Genomic DNA, 24,657 nt, shown 5'->3' with positions numbered 1-24,657 from the left:
CTCCAGGGACAGGGGCCGGCTCCACTGCCCGGCCTCCCTCCGGCCTTATCGTGGATTCTCTCCCCGAAGGAGGCTGTTCTCTGGAAGTCCGAGTTCGCTGGTCTCTCAAGGTTTTGTCCCCGTTTGACGTTTCCCCAGTTTCTGCAGCCCAGCTGCCCCCACCCAGGGCTGGCATCCAAGGCCCACGGAGCTGCCCACACGAGATGCCTCAGTCTCAACCCCGGCACAGAGAGGCCCAGGGAGGAGGACAGGACGCAGCCTCGGGGGCTGATACACCCAGAGAGCAATTCCCGGGCTGGGTGGCATGCCGGGGCAAGTGTGTGACCTCGGCGAGGTCACACGGCTTCTGAGCCTCCATTTCTTCTTCTGCAAAATGGAGAGACAATAAAACTAACTTCTCCCTTCCCTCCCCCTCAAAAAAACTGGCTGAGTGGATTAATTCAGATGACTGGGGACTCCACGCTTCCTCTAGTGCTTCAAAATGTTCGTGACCGTCAGGGGCCACATGCCCAACTCTGCGCGAAGGGCTGTCCCTGGGGGCAGGTAAGGGTTCCTCGTTCCGTCTTCTTCACGCTCTCTTCCCTTACCTCTGCAAGCTGATTCAGGCATAATCCGGTTATGCGAACAGCAGGCACCTGGACCTGCCGGCCTAAATATTTATTCCCTGGGAGGTTGTGAGGACAAGGCAGTGCAGCTTCTCCACCGCAGAGCCAGACTGCCTGGGTTCAAACCCTGGTTCCACCCTTTACTGGCCCTATGAGCTTGGCCAAGGCGTGTCCTAATATAGAAGTATAGCATTGGGACGCCTGGGTGGCCCAGTGGTGCAGCGTCTGCCTTCGACTTAGGGCACCCCCCTGGGGTCCTGAGATCGAGTCCTGCATCAGGTTCCCCACAGGGAGCCTGCTTCTCCCTCTGCCTGTGTCTCTGCCTCTCTCTCTGTGTCTCTCATGAATAAATAAATCTTAAAAAAAAAAGAGAGAGAGAGAGAGAGAGAGAGAGCGGGAAAAGTATAGTAATATTAGAGACCTGTAGCTGGAACATGTCAGCATTAAAGTTAGGGCTCGACACTGGCTGTTATTCTGTATGTTGGCAAATTGAACACCAATAAAATCTAAAAAAAAAAAAAAAAGTTAGGGCTCGAATCCCAGGTCCACCGTTGATGACCTGGGTGACCTCATGCAAGATGCCTAACTCCTCCGTGTCTGGTTTCCTCCCCACCTGTACATGCAGGCAGTGTCAACAGTACCTTCCACCTGCAGGACCACAGGGGCAGTGAGATCTCTAAGGACTCACAGAACACCTGGTACGTCGCAGGCGCTGTCATTTGTTTATTTGAAACAAAGTCATTGCTCCCAGGTGTGGAGGTTGCCTGGGGGAGGGCGGAGAGGATGCACCCACCTGGCTGCTTAAACAAAGGGTGCCTGGCTCAAGCCTCCCGAAGGCCCGGCTCCCCGCCCCTGCTTGGCCACGCCCCCGTGCGGCGTGGCCCCGCCCACGACCACGCCCTCTGGCCACGCCCCGCGCCGCCTGGCCACGCCCCCGCGCTAGTCTCGCGCACTTTCAGAGTGCGCGAGCTCGGGCCGGGACCGGGGGCCGACGGTTGGTCGGGCGAGACCATCTGTCACGCTGCGTGGGGGGAGCCGACGGCCTGGGCCTCCGCGTTTTCTCAATTTTCAGCGTTTCTGGCCCCGGTGCTGGCGTTCCTGCGGCCTTTCGGTGCGCGCCGCCCTCCCGGCCTGCGAGCGGGAGCCCCCGGCCTCCGGGGAGGCGGTCGTCGTGGCCCCGCGCGGCCGCCCCCCCTCCGGACGCGGGGCCGGTGGGACAGGACGACGGCGGCGGGGGGAGGCGGCGGCCCTGGCGCCATTTTGTGGGAGCGAAGCGGTCGCGGGGCTGCTCGCGGGTCGGTCGCTGCTCCGGTTTCCGTGTCGGGCCTCCCAGCCGCGGGCTCGCGGGTGAGTCGCGGACGCCTGTCGCGGCGCCCGCCCGGGGAGGGAGCGGCGGGGCCGGGCCTGGGGGGGGCGGGGCGCCGGGGGGCGCCGGGCCGCGCGGGGGCTGCCGGGAGGAGGGCCCCGGCACGACCTGGAGCGCCGGCCGCGTTCCCCGGAGGCCCTGGAGCCCCGACGCGCGCGGTGAGCCGGGGGCGGGAAACGGTTGCTCGGACACGGGCGTGCGTCACGGGTGTTGATCTCCCCCGTTTCAGAGCCATAAAGAGAAGATGTCCGAGTACATTCGGGTGACGGAGGACGAGAACGACGAGCCCATCGAGATCCCGTCGGAGGATGACGGCACCGTGCTGCTGTCCACCGTCACCGCCCAGTTCCCCGGGGCGTGCGGGCTGCGCTACCGGAACCCGGTGTCCCAGTGCATGCGGGGCGTGCGGCTGGTGGAGGGGATCCTGCACGCCCCCGACGCCGGCTGGGGCAACCTGGTGTACGTGGTCAACTACCCCAAAGGTTCGCAGCCCTGGGCCCTGCGGCGCTGGGGGCACGGGGTCGGGCCCGGACGCGCAAGCGGCCCGGGTTCTTCTTCATTCGTTATTATTTGTTTTTTCCTTCGGAGATCTTACTTATTCATTTATTCATGAGACGCAGAGAGAGAGGGGCAGAGACACAGGCGGAGGGAGGAGCAGGCTCCATGCGGGGACCCGACGCGGGACTCGATCCCGGGACCCCCCTCCCCCCCCCCGCCCGGGGTCACGCCCTGAGCTGAAGGCGGCACGAAACCGCTGAGCTGCCCAGGAATCCCCACTTTCTTTTTTTTTTTTTTTTTTTTAATTTTTATTTATTTATGATAGTCACAGAGAGAGAGCGAGAGGCAGAGACACAGGCGGAGGGAGGAGCAGGCTCCATGCGGGGAGCCCGACGCGGGACTCGATCCCGGGACCCCCCCCCCCCCCCCCCCGCCCGGGGTCACGCCCTGAGCTGAAGGCGGCACGAAACCGCTGAGCCCCCCCCCCCCCGGGCTGCCTTCAAGTACTTCTTTAAACGCTGCTGTCAGACTGGTTTGGAATGCCGCTAAATTAATTGATGGAAATTGGAAATACAGAACAGTTTCTTATTTTTAAGACTTACTGGGATCCCTGGGTGGCGCAGCGGTTTGGCGCCTGCCTTTGGCCCAGGGCGCGATCCTGGAGACCCGGGATCGAGTCCCACATCAGGCTCCCGGTGCATGGAGCCTGCTTCTCCCTCTGCCTATGTCTCTGCCTCTCTCTCTCTCTCTGTGACTATCATAAATAAATAAAAATTAAAAAAAAAAAAAAGATTTAAAAAAAAAAAAAGACTTACTTATGATAAACACACAGAGAGAGAAGAGAGAGAGGGAGGCAGGCTCCATGCAGGGAGCCCGATGCGGGACTCGATCCCGGGTCTCCAGGATCACACCCTGGGCCTAAAGCAGGCGCTAAACCGCTGAGCTGCCCAGGAATCCCCACTTTCTTTTTTTTTTTTTTTTAATTTTTTTTTTAATTTTTATTTATTTATGATAGAGAGAGAGAGAGAGAGAGGCAGAGACACAGGCAGAGGGAGAAGCAGGCTCCATGCACCGGGAGCCCGACGTGGGATTCGATCCCGGGTCTCCAGGATCGTGCCCTGGGCCAAAGGCAGGCGCCAAATCACTGCGCCACCCAGGGATCCCTCTTTTTTTTTTTTTTTTTTTTTAGAGATAAAACTGTGTCTTTGATTATCTGAGCAAGTGTCGCCTGGTAATGCCAAACTTAAGGAGCTACTAAGAATACTTTTGCCACGATCAGTCTGTAGTAGTGAGTAGGTTCTTTTGAAGTGCCCCAACATTTCTGGGTTTTGTCCCTGTAGGCTTCTACCATTCATTCGGTTAATCTGACTTTTCCCTCCTTAAGTGAATATCAGTTGCAATCACCCAGATCCTGAACTAGTGCAATTAAAATTTGGGGATTTGGTCTTATTTTCTCACTGCCTGTTGTCACTGATGTTGTAAACCTAAAAAAAAAAAAAGGAAACGTGAAGGTTGCCAAGGAAGTAAGCACATTTTAGCAGTAACAAGTTGCTTTAGTTGATCTATGTGTTACTTTTATTATAACTTGATGTTGCAACAAAGTGTATTACTTGCTTAGCGTTCAAGACCTTGACTTACACTTTGAGACTGACTTTCTTTTAACAGCATCAGCTTGGGTTTTTTTAGTATGCTCTTTCTTGAGCCATTGGCTGTAGATTAATACTTATCCAAATTTAAGACGTTTTTTAGATGATGTGTTAGTGTAGGTTCATCAGTTGTAACAAACTGTACTGTCCTGGATGGGGCGGATATGGATAATGGGGGAAGCTATGCACCTGCGGAGGTAAAGGGGCGTGTTGGGAAATCTCTCCTTTCCTTTCCATTTTGCTGTGGACCTAAAACTGCTTTAAAAAATAAAGTCCAGGGCAGCCCTGGTGGCTCAGCGGTTTAGGGCCACGTTCGGCCCAGGGCATGATCCTGGAGACCCAGGATTGAGTCCCACGTCAGGCTCACTGCGTGGAGCCTGCTTCTCCCTCTGCCTGTGTCTGTGCGTCTCTCTCTCAGGAATAAATAAATAAAATACTTAAAAAAATAAGTAAGCCCATTTTTAATTAATATACTTTAGAGATTTTATTTGCTTAGTTGAGAGTGCAGGGGAAAGCGCACAAATACGGGGAAGGGGGGCAGAGGGAGAGAGAGCAATGGACTCTGCTGAGCAGGGAACCCGGTACAAGGCTCTGTCCCAGGACCCTCGGATCATGACCTGAGCCAAAGGCAGATGTTTAATCAACTGAGCCACCCAGGCACCCTAAAGTCTATTTTTTTTTTTAATGTCTATTTAGTGCTTCCTTTTCCTTTACAAATACAGGTTTTTTAAAATAACCCAAGATTTTTTTAACTACAAAATCAACATGAATTAAAAGGAAGAAAATTGAAATCACTCTTAAATCCACAGCAGGGGATAAAAGTTTGATCATTTTTGGTATGTGACTTTTATAAAGTCAAATGAAGTAGAATCATTTTTGTTGTGATGTACCTTTTGAGAGAGGAGAACAGATCATCATAACCTGGAGATATCACAAAACCCGAAGTGGGAGTCCCTTTCTTTGCACCAGCAAAGCCCCTCAGCCACTTCCTTAGTCCCTCTGTCGGTCTTTGAGAGCTCATCATCTTTTTGCTTATCGTTGTTAGGTGTAGGGGTTAATGTGTTCTTAGACCTGTTACATGAGGAGTTCTGAAAGGTTTCTCATTTTGTTTAGATAACAAAAGAAAAATGGATGAGACAGATGCTTCTTCAGCAGTGAAAGTGAAAAGAGCTGTCCAGAAAACTTCTGATTTAATAGTGTTGGGTCTTCCGTGGAAAACGACTGAACAGGATCTAAAAGAATATTTTAGTACCTTTGGAGAAGTTCTTATGGTTCAGGTAAACTTTGATTTTATATAATAATTTCTTCTGGTGAATGAACATCCAGAACTCTTATAGTTTGGTAACACTGCCCTTCATGCTCAGCAGACAGTAATTTGTTTTTAAAGACTTTATTTATTCATGAGAGCCACACAGAGAGGCAGACACACAGGCAGAGGGAGAAGCAGGCTCCCTGCAGGGAGCTCGATGCGGGGCTCCATCCTGAGACGTCCTGAGTTCAACCAGTGAGCCACCCAGGCTTTCCCAGCAGACAGTATTTTTAATATTTATTACATGCACATAGGGGATCCTGAAAAGAAATATGGGTTGGGGCCCCTAGCAGGCTCAGTGGGTAGAGCACATGACTCTCTTTTTTTTTTTTTTTTTTTTTTAAGATTTATTTATTTATTCATTCAGAGAAAGCGAGAGAGAGGCAGAGACACAGGCAGAGGGAGAAGCAGGCTCCATGCAGGGAACCCGATGTGGAACTCAATCCGGGGACTCCAGGATCACACCCCGGGCTGCAGGCGGTGCTAAACTGCTGCGCCACCAGAGCTACCCAGCACATGACTCTTGATCTCAGAGTTATAGGAGTTCAAGCCCTGTATTGGTCCTAGAGCCTACCTAAACAAAAAAACAGACAAAATTTGGGTTATATTCTTTCTCTTTACACATATATCCTGTATTTTTGCCTTTATTGTTAATAAAACCGTACTGCATAAGGGCTTAAGGGAAGAAGGTGACATTAGCCTGTTTCTTTTTAACTTAAATTGCTGGGAGATTAAAAAACACTTACTATTAAAGTGGGGTGGGGAGGGTGCCTGGCTGGCTCAGTCCAGGAAGCATGTGACTCTTGATCTCAGGGTCAGGAGTTGGAGCCCCACACTGGGTGTAGGGATTACTAAAATAAATAACTTTAAGGGTGCCTGGATGGCTTAGTCAATTGGAACATTTGCCTTGGGCTTAGGTTGTGATCCTGGGGTCCTGGGATTGAGCCCCAAGTGGGGCTCTGCTCAGCAGGAAGCCTGCTTCTTCCTCCCCCTCTGCTCCTCCCCCCTACTCATGCTTTCTCTTTCAAATAAATAAAATCTTCTGATAAAAAAATAACTTTTTTAAAAATCCACTTATTTTCTGCCTTTCCCACTTAAGATTTGTAGACATTAGATCTAATTTATTTTAGGATTCTAAAACATTGTTAAAATTCTGTAACATGATTATTACATGATCTGGATTTGACGTTTATTACCCTCCTGTTGCTTTTACCTCAAGAATAATTTGGTTTAAGTTTTAATTAAGCAGCTCCATCAAAGTGAAGCCATTGAAATTCTCAAGAAACTGATTTGGTTGTGTGTGTGGTTCTAGTAAATTTCAGTGATTTTTTTTCCCCCCCTAGGTCAAGAAAGATATTAAAACTGGTCATTCAAAGGGGTTTGGCTTTGTTCGTTTTACGGAGTATGAAACCCAGGTTAAAGTAATGTCACAGCGACATATGATAGATGGACGGTGGTGTGATTGTAAACTTCCTAATTCTAAGGTATTTTTGCTCTTTTCCCCATACTTTGGGAATTTTTGCTGACAAACTCCCTTAGAAGGAAGACACTGTAAAATGTTGCACAAAATGCCCTTGGAAAAGGTGGTGGCAGGATGTAGTCCTGAAGCCTTTTGCCTTGTTAATAAAACCGTATGATTGTGATGCATGCCGAATATCTTATGTTTGAAAGGTTTAGTTTATTCCCCCTTGAAACTAAAAGTTTGTTCATTTTATTGTTATTTTTAGTGAGCAAACAGATTCTTGGGTAGTTACGTGTTAAAATTCAAGGACAGCTAGAATCCGGTAATCTTGTCGGGATGGCCTGACTTGTTCCAGGCAGGCAAGCCTGATTTGGAGAGTGAGCATCTTTACCAGGGCATTTCTGTCATTGACTTTGCTTAATCCAAACACACGGTCTTGAACTTTAAACTTTAAAGCGTTGGGGGCACCTGACGGGCTCAGTCAGTAGAGCGAGTGACTCTTGATCTCGAGATTGTGGGTTCAAACCCCACACTGGGTGTAGAGATTACTTAAAAATAAGGTCTCTTGAAAAGTAAATATTATTCTTCCCTGAAGTCTTAAAGAGAAGTGCTAACGCAGAAAACTAAGAATGTACCTACTTTTTAATGATAGAAAAGGCAGGTAGCTTTTGTTATATCCTCTATCATATAATGCTCTTCATCACTCATAAAATACTTTTCATGTTCTTCTTTTCTTTCGATTTGACCAGCAAAGCCCAGATGAGCCTCTGAGAAGTAGGAAGGTGTTTGTTGGGCGCTGTACGGAGGACATGACCGCCGACGAGCTGCGGCAGTTCTTCTGCCAGTATGGAGAAGTGGTAGACGTCTTCATTCCCAAACCGTTCAGGGCCTTTGCCTTTGTTACATTTGCAGATGATCAGGTATTTTTCTCTTTAATAATTTTGTCCCAGCTATTTAGGTAATTTGTCTTGAATTTCTCCCACCCCGCTAATTGCCATCCTTAGCTGAGCTCTCTGGCCTTGTGAGCTGTGGGATATGTAGGTTTACATAGTTGTGATAGACACTTGAGATATTTCTTCAGTACCTGGCATTTAACTGGGAGTGTTGTTTTACATCTTTTGAAAATAAGGTGAAAAATCCCTGTTGTCTTACTAGAGCTAAAGGCGATTTTATGCATTTAAATTAAGTGAGCGTTTGTTGCTAATTTTTTCTCCAGCTTAGTCAATGGCTTGAAATCTTAAGTGTTATTGCTACTTTTGCTGTGTGAGTCAGTGGTTTAATCTCCTTTATTTACACCCCTTATTTCTTATAGGTTGCCCAGTCTCTTTGTGGAGAGGACTTGATCATTAAAGGAATCAGCGTACATATATCCAATGCTGAACCTAAGCACAATAGCAATAGACAGTTAGAAAGAAGTGGAAGATTTGGTGGTAATCCAGGTGGCTTTGGGAATCAGGGTGGATTTGGTAACAGTAGAGGGGGTGGAGCTGGTTTGGGAAACAATCAAGGTAGTAATATGGGTGGAGGGATGAACTTTGGTGCTTTTAGCATTAATCCAGCTATGATGGCTGCGGCCCAGGCAGCGCTGCAGAGCAGCTGGGGCATGATGGGCATGTTAGCCAGTCAGCAGAACCAGTCAGGCCCATCCGGTAACAACCAAAGCCAAGGCAACATGCAGAGGGAGCCAAATCAGGCCTTTGGTTCTGGAAATAATTCCTATAGCGGTTCTAATTCAGGTGCAGCGATTGGTTGGGGATCCGCATCAAATGCAGGGTCAGGCAGCGGTTTTAATGGAGGCTTTGGCTCAAGCATGGATTCTAAATCCTCTGGCTGGGGGATGTAGACAGTGGGGTTGGTAGAGACTGGTGGGAATTCAAATTTTTCTAAACACATGGTAAGTATATTGTAAAATACATATGTACTAAGAATTTTCAAAATTGGTTTGTTCAGTGTGGAGTATATTCAGCAGTATTTTTGACATTTTTCTTTAGAAAAAGAGGAAAAGCTAAAGGAATTTTATAAGTTTTGTTACATAAAGGGTTGAAATATTGAGTGTTTGAAAGTGAACTGCTGTTTGCCTGATGGGTAAAAACCAACACACTACAATTGATATCAAAAGGTTTCTCCTGTAATCTTTTATCCCTGGACTTGTCAAGTGAATTCTTTGCATGTTCAAATGGAAACCATTGATTAGAACTACATTCTTTTCTCCTTGTTTTAATTTGAACCCCACCATATGGATTTCTCCCTTAGGAAAATCTCCTTTTTGGAGATCATGGTGTCACAGTGTTTGGTTCTTTTGTTTTTGTTTTTGTTTTTTTAACACTTGTCTCCCTTCACATGCAAAAGTACAATATGAAGCCTTCATTTAATCTCTGCAGTTCATCTCATTTCAAATGTTTATGGAAGAAGCACTTCATTGAAAGTAGTGCTGTAAATGTTCTGCCATAGGAATACTTCTGTCTGCACGCTTTCTCATTCAAGAACTCGTCAGCACGCTGCACAGGCCGCGTCTTTGACGGTGGGTGTCCCATTTTTATCCGCTACTCTTTATTTCATGGAGTCGTATCAACGCTATGAACGCAAGGCTGTGATATGGAACCAGAAGGCTGTTTGAACTTTTGAAACCTTGTGTGGGATTGATGGTGGTGCCGAGGCATGAAAGGCGAGTATGAGCGAGAAAAGGCGAGAGCGCGTGCAGAGACTTGGTGGTGCATAATGGATATTTTTTAACTTGGCGAGATGTGTCTCTCAATCCTGTGGCTTTGGTGAGAGAGTGTGCAGAGAGCAATGATAGCAAATAATGTACGAATGTTTTTGCATTCAAAGGACATCCACATCTGTTGGAAGACTTTCAGTGAGTTTTGTTCCTAGGTAACCCACGTTAGTTGAATGTGTTAAGTGAAACGATACTTGTACTTCCCCACCCCTTTGTCAACGGCTGTGAATGCTGTATGGTGTGTGTTCTCCTCTGTTACTGATCTGTAAGTGTGCTCATGTGACCTGAAGCTGGTGGGTTGAGAACATGGACTGAGCTTGTGGTGTGCTTTGCAGGAGTACTTGGAAGCAGAGTTCACCAGTGAGCTCGGGGTGTCGCACAGAAGGGTGGAAGTCCTAATGTCTGTTAGCTCCCCTAAGAATGCTGTCTGAGGCAGTTCTGTGTCCTGTGCTTGGATGCTTTTTATAAGAGTTGTCAATGTTGGAAATTCTTAAATAAAACTGATTTAAATAATATGTGTCTTTGTTTTGCAGCCCTGAATGCAAAGAATTCATAGCAGTTAATTCCCCTTTTTTGACCCTTTTGAGATGGAACTTTCATAAAGTTTCTTGGCAATAGTTTATTTTGCTTCAAATAAACTTATTTGAAAAGTTGTCTCAAGTCAAATGGATTCATCACCTGTCATGCATTGACACCTGATACCCAGACTTAATTGCTATTTGTTCTTGCATTGTCCAAAGCGAAAAGTTTTTTTTTTTTCTTTTTAAATCTAGTTTTTAATAAGTCTGGGTGACCACACCTAAAATGGTAAGCAGTACCCTCCAGCTTTTTATTAGTGCCTCTGTGCATTTGGGTGATGTTCTATCTACATGGCCTGTATAAACCTCCATTGGGAATCCTGCCTTCTAAAAATATTCTTATTTGGGGGAGTGAGAAAAAAACAATGTTAATTATTTTGAAATGCTTTGTAGCAAAGCATAGCAGTCGAAAAGAAGGGAATACCAGCACCTTTCGAGTTTGGGATTTGAAAAGTGGAATTAATTGCAGTAGGGATAAAGTAGAAGAAACCACAAATTATCTTGTGCCTGAAATCCATTACAAAGCCTGATAGCTTTAAGAACTAGCAGGGTGGGTCGTCTGTCTGGAAGTGTTAAGTGGAGTGGGCTCTGTCCTCCACAGGTGGGGGAATAGAGGAAGGAATGTTGGACAAAATCGTTTACAAACTCAGATTAGACTCTCACGACGCATTGTGAAGAATGTGAAAGCAATAATCTATTGATCCTCTGTTGTACTTTTTATGTAACTACTGTGAGAGTTGAGCTTGTTTTCTGATGGAAGAATGTTAACAGTTTTTGTGTTGGTAGTTTTACCTGATGCCCTTATCTGATTAGAGTATGATAAATAGGTTTGTCATTTTGCAAGTTACGTGTTTTAAACTTTTAGAAATGAAGTCGTCCTTTAGACTTGTGATCGCCACGTTGTTTCGTTATTCAGTTTCTTCTGTAAAAGGATCTTGCGTTGTTTTAATTTTTTTCTGCATCTAAGTTGCATGATTTCCAAACCCTGTACCATCTGAATTTTGCATTTTAGCACTTGCACTATTACTCAGCAGCAGTAACATGGTAACACTTAAAATGGTATTCGGGGACCTCCAAAGACTAAACTGACAAGCCTCCAAGGAGCCCAGGGGTAAGTTCACTTGTCAATGGCATGGTTTTAATCCCTTATTTACACTTGTTGTAAATCTAGTTACCAGTCTTAGAAGGCTTTCAATGTGGAGCAGCCTTCTGTTAACATGTTTGTGGTACCAGTAGCTGTGGGTATTTAATTCTACCCTAAAAACTTTAAAAAAAAAAAAAAGAAAGAAAAAGAAAAAGAAAATGAAGTCTAAAAGTAAACTATTTGGCAAAGATTTGTTTTTAAAAGTCTATTTGGTCATCTCAATGCATTCATTCTCAAGATTTTTTTGAACCCGTTGAATAAAAAATTTGTTGCCACCACAGTTTAGTGTCTGGAGTCTTACTGGAAAAAAAAAAAAAAACAATTTCTTTTTTATATGTGACAAAGGTGATGGAAAGTTACCTTTAACGTGCACAACAGAAATTGGGCCAAAACTCACGATGAATTTTTACATGAGTGGTAATTATTTGGCTAGAATGAAACCCTTTGTTGAAGGTCACCTATTAAAACTTGTCCAGGGAACATCCACTGAAAGTGACATGAGATCTTAAAGGTTAAACCAGAACCTAAATTGTGTCCTTAGGAAAAAGGATGATGTATGTGATAATTAGAGTCCTTTGTTGTTGAGTACTAGGTGAGTAGCTCTTCGCTGTGTGAGTTCTCTACTCAGCTGTTGTATGATTTGTGCTGTTGTTGTTAAGCGTGCCCAAGTATTTCCATGTTTATTGTAAGAGGGGAGAAAAACCCACTAGATCTACCTATAATAATATCACCATTTAATTCTGATGTGTTTCTTCTTAAGGAAATGCCACATTTGATTCCGCTGTCTTCTGTATGTGAACATTATTTAGGTTATTTCCAAGCACCACGAACATCCTCCCAGCTAAATTAAATTATTAACATTGGAATTACTAGGTCAGAGACCATGCATGCTGTCAAGGCTTTTCAGATCTATTGCCAGATTGTCCTTTAGAAGATGTTCTTTAACAATGCGAAATAGTGCTGTTCCATGTTCTCTTCGTCTGCCAATTTGAGGAGTGAAAAATTGTATCTCACCAATTTGTGATACTGGTTTTTAAACCTGGGAGTCGATCAATACCTAAGCTTAAAGTATAGATGTTTCCAATTTAAAAAAAAAAAAAAAAATCACCATCCAAGGTTATTCCTGCGCCAATACTGCTATAATACACAAAGCCATCTTAGAGATCAGTGAGAAGCAGCCCCAAATGGTGGAGAAGTAGAGAACACAAACAGGCGGTTTATAGAAATGTAGATATCCGGTACAAAAGACTGGACTTTGTAAGTAAGTAAATGCAGATTTAACCAGTGAGTTTCTGTTGGATTGGGGAAGGTGATGCCACTTAATCGTTTTTATCCCCTTGGATCAAAGAGTGGGGGTGGGGTGGGAAAACTGGCAGGTGAGGAGCACCTGTGATGACCGTCTGGCCCGTAGGGTGGTCGGGGGTGTTCACGTCTCTCCGGTCACAGTGCTGCCAAGATCGTTTACGGGGATGTTTTAACTAAAGAATTGGTTGATTAAATCAATTGATTATGCAGACATACAAATTAAAAATTATTAATTATGTTCTCGATCCAGGGAATATAGTTAATGACTTTGGTATACACCCCATACTGATTGGCTTCCCCGCAATTAGTGGAACCCCAGGACACTATTCCTCCCACAAACCATCTCTGTGTCTCATTGTCTAGAAACACTAATGCCCCCCCACTGTCCCCTCTGCAGCTGTCCTTGCCCCCACCTTCTAAGCCAGCGCAAAGCATGTTCTCCGTGACCCTCCCCCCCGGGTAGGACAGCTTTTCATACGCAGCGGTACATTTCTGATGGTCGACAATTGGTATGTCAACAAACATTAGGTGTCTGGCAAGAAAACCCCTCTGGGTCAATCCCCATCCAGATGCGGTTCCAATGTCCTCTGACCTCATGAAGGATTCCGCTTCCTTTCTTGGCAGACAGATAGGCAGGACGTTGCTATTGATTACAACTCTGCTCTTCAACTTAATCAGTGCTATGTCGTTGTCAAAGCCAGCATCAGGAGTGTAGCCTTCGTGTATAAAGATGGCCTCGGCCCGGGCCTGGGTGTACTGAGCCGACAGTCTCTTCAGGGCACCCATCCTGATGTCCAAGGAGGAGGCAGCTGCCTTCTGTGTATACACCGCGTGGGCCGCGGTTAGGATCCAGTTGTCCCGCAGGAGGGCGCCCGCTGCCGTAGTCCGGCCCAGCAACAGGACTTGCCAGGGAAAGTCCCCCAGCTTGGCCTTCTGCCCTCCGTATATACGACCTTCTGTGGTGCGAGTGGATACTCCACAGACTGGGGAAAGAAGCAGATACACAGCCTTTGTAGCAACCCAGGGGCGTTACCTCCCCGCGATTAGTGCCACGTTGGATTTGGGTCTGACGTCACCCAGAGGTTGCAGGGGGTTATTAGGGCGTCCACCTAGACAGGCAAGTGAGGCGGCTCTAAGACCGTTCAAAGACCCGATAAAACCTCTTGGTATTAGCGCCTCATAAAATGAGGTGAGTGGAAATTAACTTTTAGAAACTAATTTGTTTTGCTAAAATAATTTGGTCTACACGATTGGGAAAATTACTTAATAGGGCAAACAGGAATTGTCTGAGCTGATGTACTGGGTGATGTGATTAGAGAGTAAAAGGAAGTGACCTTTTTCATTGCTTCTGTTTTCCTACTTGTAAAATTAAGTATTTACCTTGTAGTTCTGGGAAAGAGGAACTAAAGTCGCTATCCCAGGATTTGAAAATTCCTTGCACCTTTGAACATCTAAATGTTTTAAAAATCAGAATGTTGCACTTGTAGCCAGGAACGTCCAGGTCCAGGAATTCCTATTTTTGGTCTAGTTGATTCTTCCAGACTAAATTTTACTGTGTATCTGCTCATTAACGTAGCAACTGTGTTTCTCCTTGTGGCAGAGAACTTGGATAGGACCCGCGGATGTTGTGTCAGCTACGATGTAGGGTCTTTCTTTGAACTGAGCCAGATAACACAGGAGTAATGACTACGTTACTACCTTTCTGATTTTTTTAATCACTGAACTCAACTATATCTCCAGAGCCAATTCTAGTAAAAAAAAAAAAAAAAAAAAAATTTAAGTACTATTAAAAGGCAAATTGCATTAATGTTTAAAGACTAGATGTCGTTGAAAACAATTGCTTAGGGAAATAATGAAGTTATTAGCTTTGGGTTTTAATAGCAGTTTTACAGAGAAGAAAAGCAGCTCCGCAGCAGAACTCGTGTTTATAAATGTATAAATGGTTCAAGATAATTTTTAAAATCATTTAATTTTTTATGCTTGCCTAGTTGTAAGGTCAGAAATAATCAAATGAATGACGCAGTCAGCACCTAGCAACCTCTCCGCCCAGAAGGGGGATAATGAGAACGTATTATTTGTAAATAACAACTTGGTCTAAGAGCCAAGTGCTGAAGTTCATTTCTGCCTACCGCAGCGAAAGCCCAGAAAGCTCCGCTATCGTCTCCCACCCGCTTCTACTTTCCATCAATTACGAATCTCGTACAAACGTGTCCATTACCGGGCTCACAGACTGGGGGCGATTTTTCTCCTTTGGAGCTCGTCCAGAATCCATCAGCCTCACACACATATTTACCTGCAAATCATTGGAAAAGCAGAAATGTTTAACTGCATGCGTAAGGTGGTTGTCATTTGCTTGAATACCCCCTTGAAAAATGTTGATTCTTGAGCATCAGTGGGAAATAGAGGTGTCTGAATAACCATTTTACATGATTTCATAAATAGGAGGTCTCTGCATTAACCATGTTTGCTTGCAAAGTGGAAACCTTTTAGACGTGTAACTTGAATATGTATCAAGATCTCAAGTGCTTAATGATAAGGTTTTGACTTGTTAAATTAAACCATTTGGAATATATTGTGTGTTTGTAGTAGTCATTTACTAGATAAGATCTGTTTTCAGATTCCTGCAAATTGACATTAAAGTCACTTCAGCTGTGATACTTCACTTAGCGGGTGGGAGAAGTGCCTTTTAATCTTTTGTGTGGCCTTGGCCGAAAATGCTCCCGTTTATCTTCAGATCGTGCGGGCCTGGGCCGCGAGCGACCGCCGCCCACCAGGTGTGCTCACCGTCGCCCGCGGTCATGGCGTAGAAGCTCCCGTCACAGTGGTAGCGGATCCCCGCTCCGTACGTGGTCACCCCGGGGCCTGTGAGGAACTCCACGCGGCCGGCGGGCAGGTCGTCGGGAGGGCCGCAGTCTACGGCTGGCACGGGAGGGCCGGTGAGCGGCGCGGCCCCCGCCGTCGGGCGTCTCCCCAAAGCGGGGAGTCCGTTGCCCTGGCACGACTTTAAGGCCTGCCCCACCCCCCCACCCCCACCCCGTCGGGAAGCGCCTGGCTGCAGCGAGGCAGGGCCCCGGGGGTGCCCTTCAGAGCGGGAGGGGCTTGAGCCACTCGGGCTCCGTGTCGCCCTGGTCGGAGCCTCGAGGTGGCCGCGGAGCAGCCCTGCAGGGCCCTGGAAAGCGGTCCCGGCCTCAGTTGGGGCGGCCTGGGCGCGGCAGCACCAGCGAGGGCTTGGCCGCTGCTCGGGCTCCCCCCGGAGATACTTAGGACACCTCGCACCGCGTGGGAATGGGCGCTCGTGGGACGGAGCCACTGTGGGCGCTGCCGGCGGGAGCACGGCAGCGGCCCAGACGCCCCGGCCGTCCCCGCGCACTGCTCTACAGACCCATGTGTTTCTCGGGGCGTTTTTAAGGGTCACGCTTAGTTTTCCGCAACTTCGGGGCTGTGCGGCTGGTCCGGTAGGTGAGCTGCTGCAGCCGCCCCGCTCCGGAGGCCGAGCCGGGGCGCGGACCTGGCCCTCGGCTCCCAGCTCTGCCGCCTTCGCACTAAGAACCGACTGTCTCCTGGTGAGTGTGAATTCACGATAGGAAGATACTCAGCTTCCCTAGCAGTGTGTAGAAGCCTTTGCACGAAGTGTGCGCAAACCAATAGTGAAATGGGTTCGTGTACACAGCCTCGGAATGGAGGGATGGGCCCCGAGTCCTCAGTGGTAGTTTGGGGATTTGAGCAAGAGGCTCTCACCATGTTTTTGTGAATTTGTTCCAACTTACATGTATTTTCTAAGAAAAAAATATTGAAAAGATGTGATTCTTACAGAATGGGAATGTCCGCGCTCACCCCAGCTTGGTGAGCCCCGTCCCTGCAGCTGGTGCCTGTACGTGTTTACACGCGTGTGCGAGGCGTGTGTGAGGAGGGACGCGGTAACGGTGGCATTCTGGGCATTAGGGGGTCTGGCGTTCGGTTTCCCATCCTCAACGAATGTTTTACACTTGGAAAAATGTTTTTTAAAGGTCACGCTTTTCCAAAGGCAACACTCTGCCTGGTTACGTGGTCCCATCCGAACCCGTAAGAGCACGAGAGGCCCGAGCTGGGATTCGAGCCCTGGCGGCCCGTGGGAGAGAAGGCGGCGGCAGCGGGGGGAAGCGGGACGCGGGGGCGGCCGAGGCCTTACCGCTGCAGCGCGGCGGCGGCTGGTCCCAGGACCCGTCCCTCTGGCACACGGCGGTGAAGGATTCCAGGGCCGAGGAACCCTGGACAAGCGTTCAGAGGACATTACTTCCCTGGTTTCCACCACGACGCCCCCCTGTGCCCGGCGGCAGCTCCCTGGGCACCCGGCGCACCCCCGCTGCCCGGTGTCTGTGCTCGCTTGTCCCACGCCCCGAGGGTCTGTCCCCTGTGGCTAGAGCCGCCCTTTCAAGGTGCCGCTGGCCCCATGGGAACCGGATGTCGGCCTCTGCAGCGATTTAGGACCGTCCCCCGCTTTCCACCGAATCCAAGGACAATCAGGCCTCACGAGACCCTGCTGCATTTGCCACCATTTCTTCACAGAAGGTGCCGACGGTGGTGGCCGAGGTTTGGGGAAGGCCAACGCCCTCCAACAGGGAGCAGAAGTGCCGGGGTTTCTCTAGGCCCTGGCCGTTACCTGGAGGACAGTCACTAAAAATACGTTGGTGGCCTTCACAGGTGCGCCGTGTTTATTGCTGGCATCGCTCACGGGCACGGGCACGGGGACGCTTTGCTCTAAAGGCCGTGAAACATCGCCTTGGCGGAGGGGCCTTTCTGCCTCACAGGACAGGACAGCGGGCTGCGGGGCTTTCCCAGATCAGACACCGACGAGGTTTGCGGTCCCAGGGGCTACGGGAAGGAGCCTGCGCCGGACACTCTGCAAGGCCGGGAAAGTGCCTTTTTCTTTTTTTTTTTTTTGTGGCTTGGCCCCTCCGCGGGCGGGCTGAGCGGCCGCTATCCAGCGCTTCCGTGTTATTACTTTTTGCCGCTGGGACTCGGTGACAATTTTGAAGAACATAAAGAGGACGCGTTAATCCCTCACCTGCGCCCCTAAAGCAACATGCTAAGCATTTTTCAAAATTGTCCTCCCCCTGCCGGAACAGAGGTCACTATTTATAACTTCGCAGCCTGCAGTTGCCCGCGGCCCGCAGCAGGTGCACCCCGGCCTCGCCTCCCACGAGCTGCCGCGCGGCGTCCACAGGGAAGCGTCCGTGGTGATCAGCAGCTTCCACTCGGGCCTTTGGAAAGCTTTTCGGATCAGGGCCCGAGCCCGGGAATGAAGACCCTCGGCCGCCCGCGCTGCTCGGCGCCGGCCCAGAAGCCGCCACTTACCCGGAGCAGCTCGTACCCGGGGTCGCAGGACACGGCCACGCGGTCCTCCAGCACGTACTCGGCTTGCACGGGGGCGATGCGGCCGTTAGGCGGCGCCACGGGACTGGGGCAGGGCCGAGCTGCGGGGGACGCGGGCTCAGGGCCACCGGCACCGGCACCGTGTCCCCCGGAGGGGAGCGCCCGGCCCCCCAGCGCCCTGGGCCTCGGTGGCCGCCCCCCCGTAAGCTGGGGAGCCGAGACCAGCCCCTCCCGGGGCCGAGCCGACGGCCGAGGCCGCGCAGCTGAGCTGCTGTCTCGAGCGCCGGGCGGGAGCGGCTGCAGGCGGCCCCCACACAGCCCTTGGGCCGGGTCCACACGGCCGCCCGCAGAGGCCCGCGCTCCCCCTGACCCTGCGGCCTCCAGCCTTCTCCCTCCAGCAGCTGGTCCCCTGCAGGCACAGCCCCGGGCCGCCCGCGCCTCCCTCCTGCACCCCCCTGCCCCCACCGGCCTCAGGCCCGTCCTGGCCCTTCCCCCCGGCGAACCTGATGCCCCTGCGAGGGGCGCCGAAACCACACCTGAGCCGTGGAAGTCCTACTGCTCTGACCGCGGGGAAAGCGAAAGACTTGCCAGAATGACCAGGAGACAGTGTTCTCCCTGCTGGACTCCCTCCTCCCGGCCAGTCCCGCCCCTTCCCACATTTCCAACAGGGGTGGCCCCACGGTTAATCTTTTTAAATCCAATTTTCTCACTTAAAAAAACTACTCCAATCCCTATAATCCAATTATCACTTCCCTGTGCCACACCCCGCACCCAGGGCTTTCCCCGCGGTAGCCCGTGCAAAACAGGTGTCCGCCTTTTGAAGGAGACATTTCCTCACTTAGAATAGTTGGGACATTAGGGCTCAGAGAAGTTATGTGAGAGGTTCGGTATCACACAGCTGGGACACAGGTGTGTGGCCGGACACCCAAACCTGAGCTCTGACCTTCCTGGGTGGATGGCTGGTTAGAGAGAAAGATGGAGGGAGGGAGGGAGGGAGGGAGGGAGGGAGGGAGGGAGGGAGGGAGGGAAGGAAGGAAGGAAATGGATGCGTGGAAGGATTGATGGAGGGATGGATGGATGGAGGGATGGATGGATACAAGAAGGGAGGGAGCCAAAGAAAAAGAAAAAAGGAGAGGTGCTCTTCCCCTTAAGAGAAGGTGATCTTGCCCAGAACAATCCTTTCTTTTTAAAAAAATATTTTAGGGCAGCCCAGGTGGCTCAGCAGTTTATCGCTGCCTTCAGCCCAGGGCATGATTCTGGAGTCCTGGGATCGAGTCCCACGTCGGGCTCCCTCTGCCTGTGTCTCTCTCTCTGTCTCTGTCTCTCATGAATGAATAAATGAGAGACACAGAGAGAGAGAGGCAGAGACAGAGACACAGGCAGAGGGAGAAGCAGGCTCCCTGTGGGGAGCCCGAATGCAGAACTTGATTCCGGGACCCCAGGATCATGCCCTGAGCTGAAGGCAGACATTCAGCAGCTGAGCCCCCCAGGAGTCCCCAGTCCTTTTTTTTTTTTTTTGCTTATAATTCCCTGCCCCACCTCCCTTCCTATGAAAACCCTCCATTGTGTACAACTCCCTTTGGAGCTCCTGGATGTACTCCCTTTGGAGTACATGGGATGCTGCCCAATTCACAGATTTTTGTTTTTTTTTTTAAGATTTTATTTGTTCATGAGAGACACAGAGAGAGGGAGAGGCAGAGACACAGGCAGAAGGAGAAGCAGGCTCCATGCAGGGAGCCCGATGGGGGACTCGATCCCGGGTCCCCGGGGTCACGCCCTGGGCCGAGGGCAGGCGCTAAACTGCTGAGCCGCCCAGGGATCCCCACAGATCATTTAATAAAGCCCATCGGATCTTCAGATTTACTCAGTGGAATTTTGTTTCTTGTTTTTGATGAATGGACGTGAAGGGCAGCGGAACACGCACTCCAAAATCCGCCTCTTCAGGGGCGCCCGGGGGCGTCGGTCAGCTAAGCATCTGCCTTCAGCTCGGGGGGCCTGGGATCGAGCCCTGCATCTGGCTCCGCACCTGGGGGGCCGTGGGGGGCCGTGGGGGGCGCCTGCTTCTCCCTCTCCCTCTGCCTGTCGCCCGCCCCCCCCCGCCTGGGCTTGCTCTATCAAATAAACAAAAATCTTTTAAAAAATAAACAGAAAGTGCCTCTTTGGCGCAAGGGTTATTTTGAGCTGATATTTTCAGAAATAGCAGATGCAGGAGAAGCTCTGAACACAGAGAAGTTCTCCTCTTGTAAAGGGACTTTCTATTCACAAAGGAAACGTCCGTGTCGCGAGAGCGGCTCCGTCCCCGTAGCAGGGGGACCACTAGGCACAGCCACGACCCCCCGCGGGCGGCCGGGCGACCTTCCCTCCGTTCACCGCCCCCCCAGCCCTCCCCCAGGCCCTCCTCTCTGTTGTCTTTAGCTGAAGCTGGTCCTGACGCCCGAGTCCTGGGTCCCCGTGTCCCTGGGGGATCTCCCCCGTCTGCACGACACACGCACCTTAACAAACTGGTTCCCCGTTTACACCTGCCGTAACTTTCCTTTTTCCCGCGACTGTGTCCTCTGCAAACCCCACACACGAGTCCGCAGGCCTCACTCTCCCTTTGGGCCTTTAGCTCCCCATGAGGCCCCCCGGGCCCCGCCACCCGGAGCGTCGTCGCTCTCCCGGCCTCCCGGTGACCCGCCCTCTCCGTGTACCTTTGAGACCGGCCCAGGACCCCAAGAGGCGGGAGAAGCCCTCCGTGCCCCGCGCCCCCGGCCCTCACCCGAGCTGCTGTAGCGGATCCTCCAGCCCGCGTGCTCCCCCGACTGATCGGTCACAAAGCTGATGGCCACGGCGCTGCTCTGGGTCTCAATCCTCCGGGGCAACGTCGTCCCGCAAAACGGCCCATATTCCTCTTTGTCTGTTCGGACCTGAAAGCGCAAAGGGCCGTGTCACCCGAGGACCCTCCAGGGCCGGATGAGGCCCGAGGTCCCGGAGGCCGACCTGGAGGGAGTCGTAGGGGCACAGGGCGTCGGGGTGCGACTCCACGTCGAAGGGCGCCACGAAGTCCAGGACGATGCTGAAGCCCTCCTCCAGGTGGATGCTGTAGGTGCAGCTGGAGAGTTTGGGGTACGGCTGCGGGTATTCAGGGCTGCTGAGCACCCCCGACCGGCCGGTGAAGACCTGACCTGCGCACAGGGCTGAGGGGACGGGCCGCCATGAGCGGGTTGGCTCGCGGCACCACATCACACCGGACCCCCCACCCCAGGGCCAAGGAACCATCTAGAGTGTCTGGGGCTTCCTGGCTTTGGCTGAAACGGGCGGCACTCCGAGGCACGCGCTCCGGGCCCGCTCACACCCCCGGGGGCTCTGGGGGTGAAGAAGTGAGCGACGTCGACTCCCCAAGGGGGCAGGACAGAGGGGCGCCCTCATCCCCCCCCCAGCAACTCCCAAATTCACCCTCCGCGGGGCTCCCCGCGCACCCGCACCCAGCTCGGGCCGGTCCACCTTTCCGGGGTGCCCGTGGGGAGCAGAGGGGCCCCCCTGGGTCCTTCCCCTCCCACCCTGCGCCCGGCCCGGGCCCTGGGGGTTCGTCGAGGGAATTTCAAGTTCACGCGGAGCAAAGCACATCCGACGCCCCTTCCCGGGCCACGGCTCGCACCACTGCCCGCCCCGCCCCAGGCTGCCGGCGTTTGAGCTGAGCGGGGAAGCTTCCAGAAGGGAGGCGTGGCTGTCCTCCCCCTGGCTGCTGGGACGTGGGGACCCAGGCCGCGCCCCCGTGGCTGCCCCCGGGCTCTGTGCCGTGGGCCGGGCTCCAGAGTCCTCCCCTGCGCAGGAGCCCGTCCGAGGGTGCTCCTGGCTCCGGCCCCGGGACCGGGGAGCACTCGGGCCTCCCTGCGAGCTCGGCCCGTCTCCATAATGGACTGGGGGTGCTGGGCAAGCCTTTCTGGCAAACTGGCCTGTGGCCCCACGGAGGGGTCCCATCAACTAAGCCTCACGCCGCGTGACGGGGGGAGGGGAGGGGCCAGGGCGCACCCCACTGCCCTCGCCCCACCGCGCCACCCGAGACACGAAGCAGCTGCTGGAGGCCGAGGCAGGTTTATTGTTAGGTCCGTGGAGGGGGCGGGGGGGGGCTGCAGGTGGCAGCGATCTCGGCCCGACCCAGGCGGGAGCCGGCGTGAGGCTAGGGGCTCTGCTCTGGAAGAGAGAACAGAGACAGGGAGAGACACTGGGGGAGACGCGGAGGGGGCAGGCGGGGCTGCTCCGAGGCTGGGGGCCGCCGCCTCCCCAGGGCCCCCGGGCTGCCCATCGGGGCACCTGGCACCTGGCAGGAGCTTGCAGGGGACGGGGGGGGGGACTGGGGGGGCGGGCGGGAGGGGCCGAGGGGGGCCTTGGAGCACGGCCTGCGCCCCGGGGGGGTTTGTGCGGGAAGCTTGAGCCCAGCGCGTTCCCCAGTCCTCCACCTGGGAGCGCGAGGGGGCAGGGGGAGTACAGGGCCCAGAGCCGGACACAGGTACGGGGCAGCACGGGGACTCCACGAGCGCGCTGAGGGGCAAGGAGGGGGAGCCCAGGAGGGAAGGGGGGCGGGGGACTAGGGGCTGTGGAGATGGGCGGGCAGGAGGGGACAGAGGGGCGGGAGTGGTCCCTCCAGGCGCCCGGGCAGAGCGGTGGCCTTGAGGAGCTGCCTGGGGCCAAGGTGGGGGCTGGGCACCTTCCCAGCCGGGCTCCCCGAGCAGGTGCAGCTCACCTGAGCAGGTGCGCTTGTTCCTGTGGAGAACGTAGCCCTGGCGGCAGGAGCAGTAGAAGCCACCCAGGTGGTTGTGGCAGTGGTGGTCGCAGGGCGGGGCCTCTCCCGGGGGCACCTGGCACTCGTCGATGTCTGGGCGGGGACAGGTCAGCCAGGCGGTCAGAGGCGGCGGGTGAGGCCGCCCTGGGGCCCGGGGGCAGGTGTCCGCTCGTGCCCGAAGGTGGCTGCCGCGCGGCCAAGCCTTTTACGGGCCCAGGTCGGCACATGGCCCCGAGGACACCCCCCGGGCGGTGGATGCGGGAGCCCAAGTGTCCCGCTCGTGGTCACCGCGCCAGTGGGCGGCAGGAGCCGCGGTCAGACGGCCGAGCGGGGCTGTGACCCGGTGCCAGCGGGTCCCGCGCGGCCTCCCGAGGTCTCACCCCTCCCGCCCCCTCCCCCGCCTCACCCTCTGCCGCATAGAAGGCCTCAAAGCCCGTGAAGGGCTGCTCGTTGGAGTAGTCGGAGCGGAAGGTGACGTCCAGGCTGGAGCCCGGCGAGCGGAAGGTGTCGTTGCCCGGGGCCCGCTCGGTGTCCGTGCTCTCCTGGCCGCACAGCGTGGCCAGCACCTCGGTCCCTGAGCTCAGCTGCGGGGGGTCGCGGGGGGCGGTGCTGGTGGTCTCCCCCTGACCTCCCCCCCGCCAATCCCCGCTCCCAGGCCCCCGTCCCCCGCCCACAGGGTCGCGGTCACCCAGCGGCACCTTGACAAAGTCGTACTCGCACAGGTAGGAGAGCTCCAGGTGGAAGTGGGTGAAGTAGAGGCGCAGGCGGTAGCCGGGGGGCGCCGTCAGGGCCCAGCGCCGCTCCTGGTGGTTGGCGTAGGCCCCGGGGAAGCCGGGGGACGCCAGGCGGCCGAACAGGGGCTGCGACCACGCGGGGCCCGGGGCGGCGGCCGCCCAGCCGCACAGCAAGCCCAGGAAGAGCAGCAGCCTGCGGGCGGGGCGCGTGAGGGCCGCGGGGGGCGCGGGGAGCCCCCACCCGCAGGGGACCCCGGGCCGCTCACCTCATGGTCCCGCGGCGCTCGGTGCCTCACCTTTGCCCTGTTTGCCCAGCGCCGGGCTGCCTGGGATTCCAGGAACTGGCCCCGTGACCCCGCGGGCCCGTGTCAGGCGTGGGGACAGGGGGCACTGGGAGGCGGGGGCTGGACCCGGGCCACGAGCCCCCGGTGGGCCTCCCGAGGCCGCGGGGTGGGGGCCACGGTCAAGGCGGGCCGAGCTTCTGGGTGCAGGTGGGCACAGGCGCCTCTGCTCCCCCTCCTGCGTCGACTTCCCCCCCGGGACACGGACGGGGACACGGGGTGGGAGGCGGCGTCACCACTCGGAAACTGGGAAACGATGGACACGGAGGGGGGGGGGGACCGGCCTCGGGAAGCGACTCCAGGTCGGCAGGGGAATCGGGAACTGGCTCGGGAATCGCCAAGGCCCCAAGTCCTCCCCGGAGCGCCGGAAGCTGCCGCCCCCCGGTCCCGCCCCGACCCCCGCGGGAGCCCGGGCAGCTGGGACGAGGCCCCACCAAGGCGCAGGGACGCGTGATGAGCACAGGGCCGAGCGCGAAGGAACGAATGTCGAGGCCCAGCCTCCCCCCGATTCCAGTCCGAGAAGCCGGCAGCCCCTGTCCCTGGGCCGGCGTCCCCTGGCCTGGACCCCCCTGACCCTGGACCCCCCCTGGCCTGAAACCCCTGGCTCGGACCCTCAGCCTGGACCAGGGGGAAGGACGCCCCCTGGGAACCTTCTGGCAGCGAAGGGCTGGGCGGCCCCCGCGGTGAGGGCAGCGCCGGGCTCCCCCGCACGAGCAGAGCGTGAAGGGAGACCTCGGGGTGAGCGAGCCCAGAGCGGGGAGGAGGAAGCACCCCAAACCGAAGTGAGGCAAACATTACTATCTTCAGAGGGAAAAGGGAAACAAAAAGAGCAAACT

At 53.5% G+C, this 24,657-nt stretch overlaps 2 protein-coding genes across 8 annotated transcripts; one reads left to right on the top strand and one right to left on the bottom strand.

Moving 5' to 3' along the window:
* The first annotated feature begins 1,795 nt into the window (after positions 1-1,795).
* TARDBP (TAR DNA binding protein) lies at positions 1,796-15,204 on the top strand. 6 transcript variants are annotated; one of them, XR_012031951.1, is made up of 8 exons: positions 1,796-1,952; positions 2,201-2,453; positions 5,229-5,392; positions 6,768-6,908; positions 7,636-7,806; positions 8,199-8,325; positions 9,268-9,407; positions 11,196-15,204. XR_012031951.1 is itself a non-coding variant. In XM_072828419.1 (7 exons), exons 2-7 carry the CDS (start codon positions 2,216-2,218, stop codon positions 9,321-9,323), a joined length of 897 nt encoding a protein of 298 aa, XP_072684520.1. In that variant the 5' UTR covers positions 1,796-1,952; positions 2,201-2,215; the 3' UTR covers positions 9,324-10,118. The 6 variants fall into 6 exon arrangements, 2 of the variants coding, with proteins under 2 accessions (XP_072684520.1, XP_072684519.1); XR_012031950.1 differs by having other exon boundaries at positions 10,139-15,204; XR_012031949.1 differs by adding an exon at positions 10,139-10,412 and having other exon boundaries at positions 8,199-9,407.
* MASP2 (MBL associated serine protease 2) lies at positions 9,717-24,153 on the bottom strand. 2 transcript variants are annotated; one of them, XM_072828415.1, is made up of 11 exons: positions 23,747-24,153; positions 23,445-23,673; positions 23,153-23,330; positions 22,708-22,839; positions 20,964-21,160; positions 20,743-20,890; positions 17,967-18,085; positions 16,801-16,879; positions 15,417-15,551; positions 14,851-14,925; positions 9,717-13,615 (listed from the first exon to the last, which is right to left on the bottom strand). In XM_072828415.1, the coding sequence occupies exons 1-11, from the start codon at positions 23,749-23,751 to the stop codon at positions 12,852-12,854; spliced, it is 2,061 nt and encodes a 686-aa protein (XP_072684516.1). In that variant the 5' UTR covers positions 23,752-24,153; the 3' UTR covers positions 9,717-12,851. The 2 variants fall into 2 exon arrangements, with proteins under 2 accessions (XP_072684516.1, XP_072684517.1); XM_072828416.1 differs by lacking the exons at positions 9,717-13,615; positions 14,851-14,925; positions 15,417-15,551; ... (2 more) ...; positions 20,743-20,890; positions 20,964-21,160 and adding an exon at positions 22,043-22,157 and having other exon boundaries at positions 23,747-24,133.
* Between the last annotated feature and the right edge of the window lie 504 nt (positions 24,154-24,657).

This window comes from Canis lupus, chromosome 5, assembly GCF_048164855.1.
Source record: "Canis lupus baileyi chromosome 5, mCanLup2.hap1, whole genome shotgun sequence".
Taxonomy (NCBI): domain Eukaryota; kingdom Metazoa; phylum Chordata; class Mammalia; order Carnivora; family Canidae; genus Canis; species Canis lupus.
This window is presented reverse-complemented; position numbering and strand designations above follow the sequence as displayed.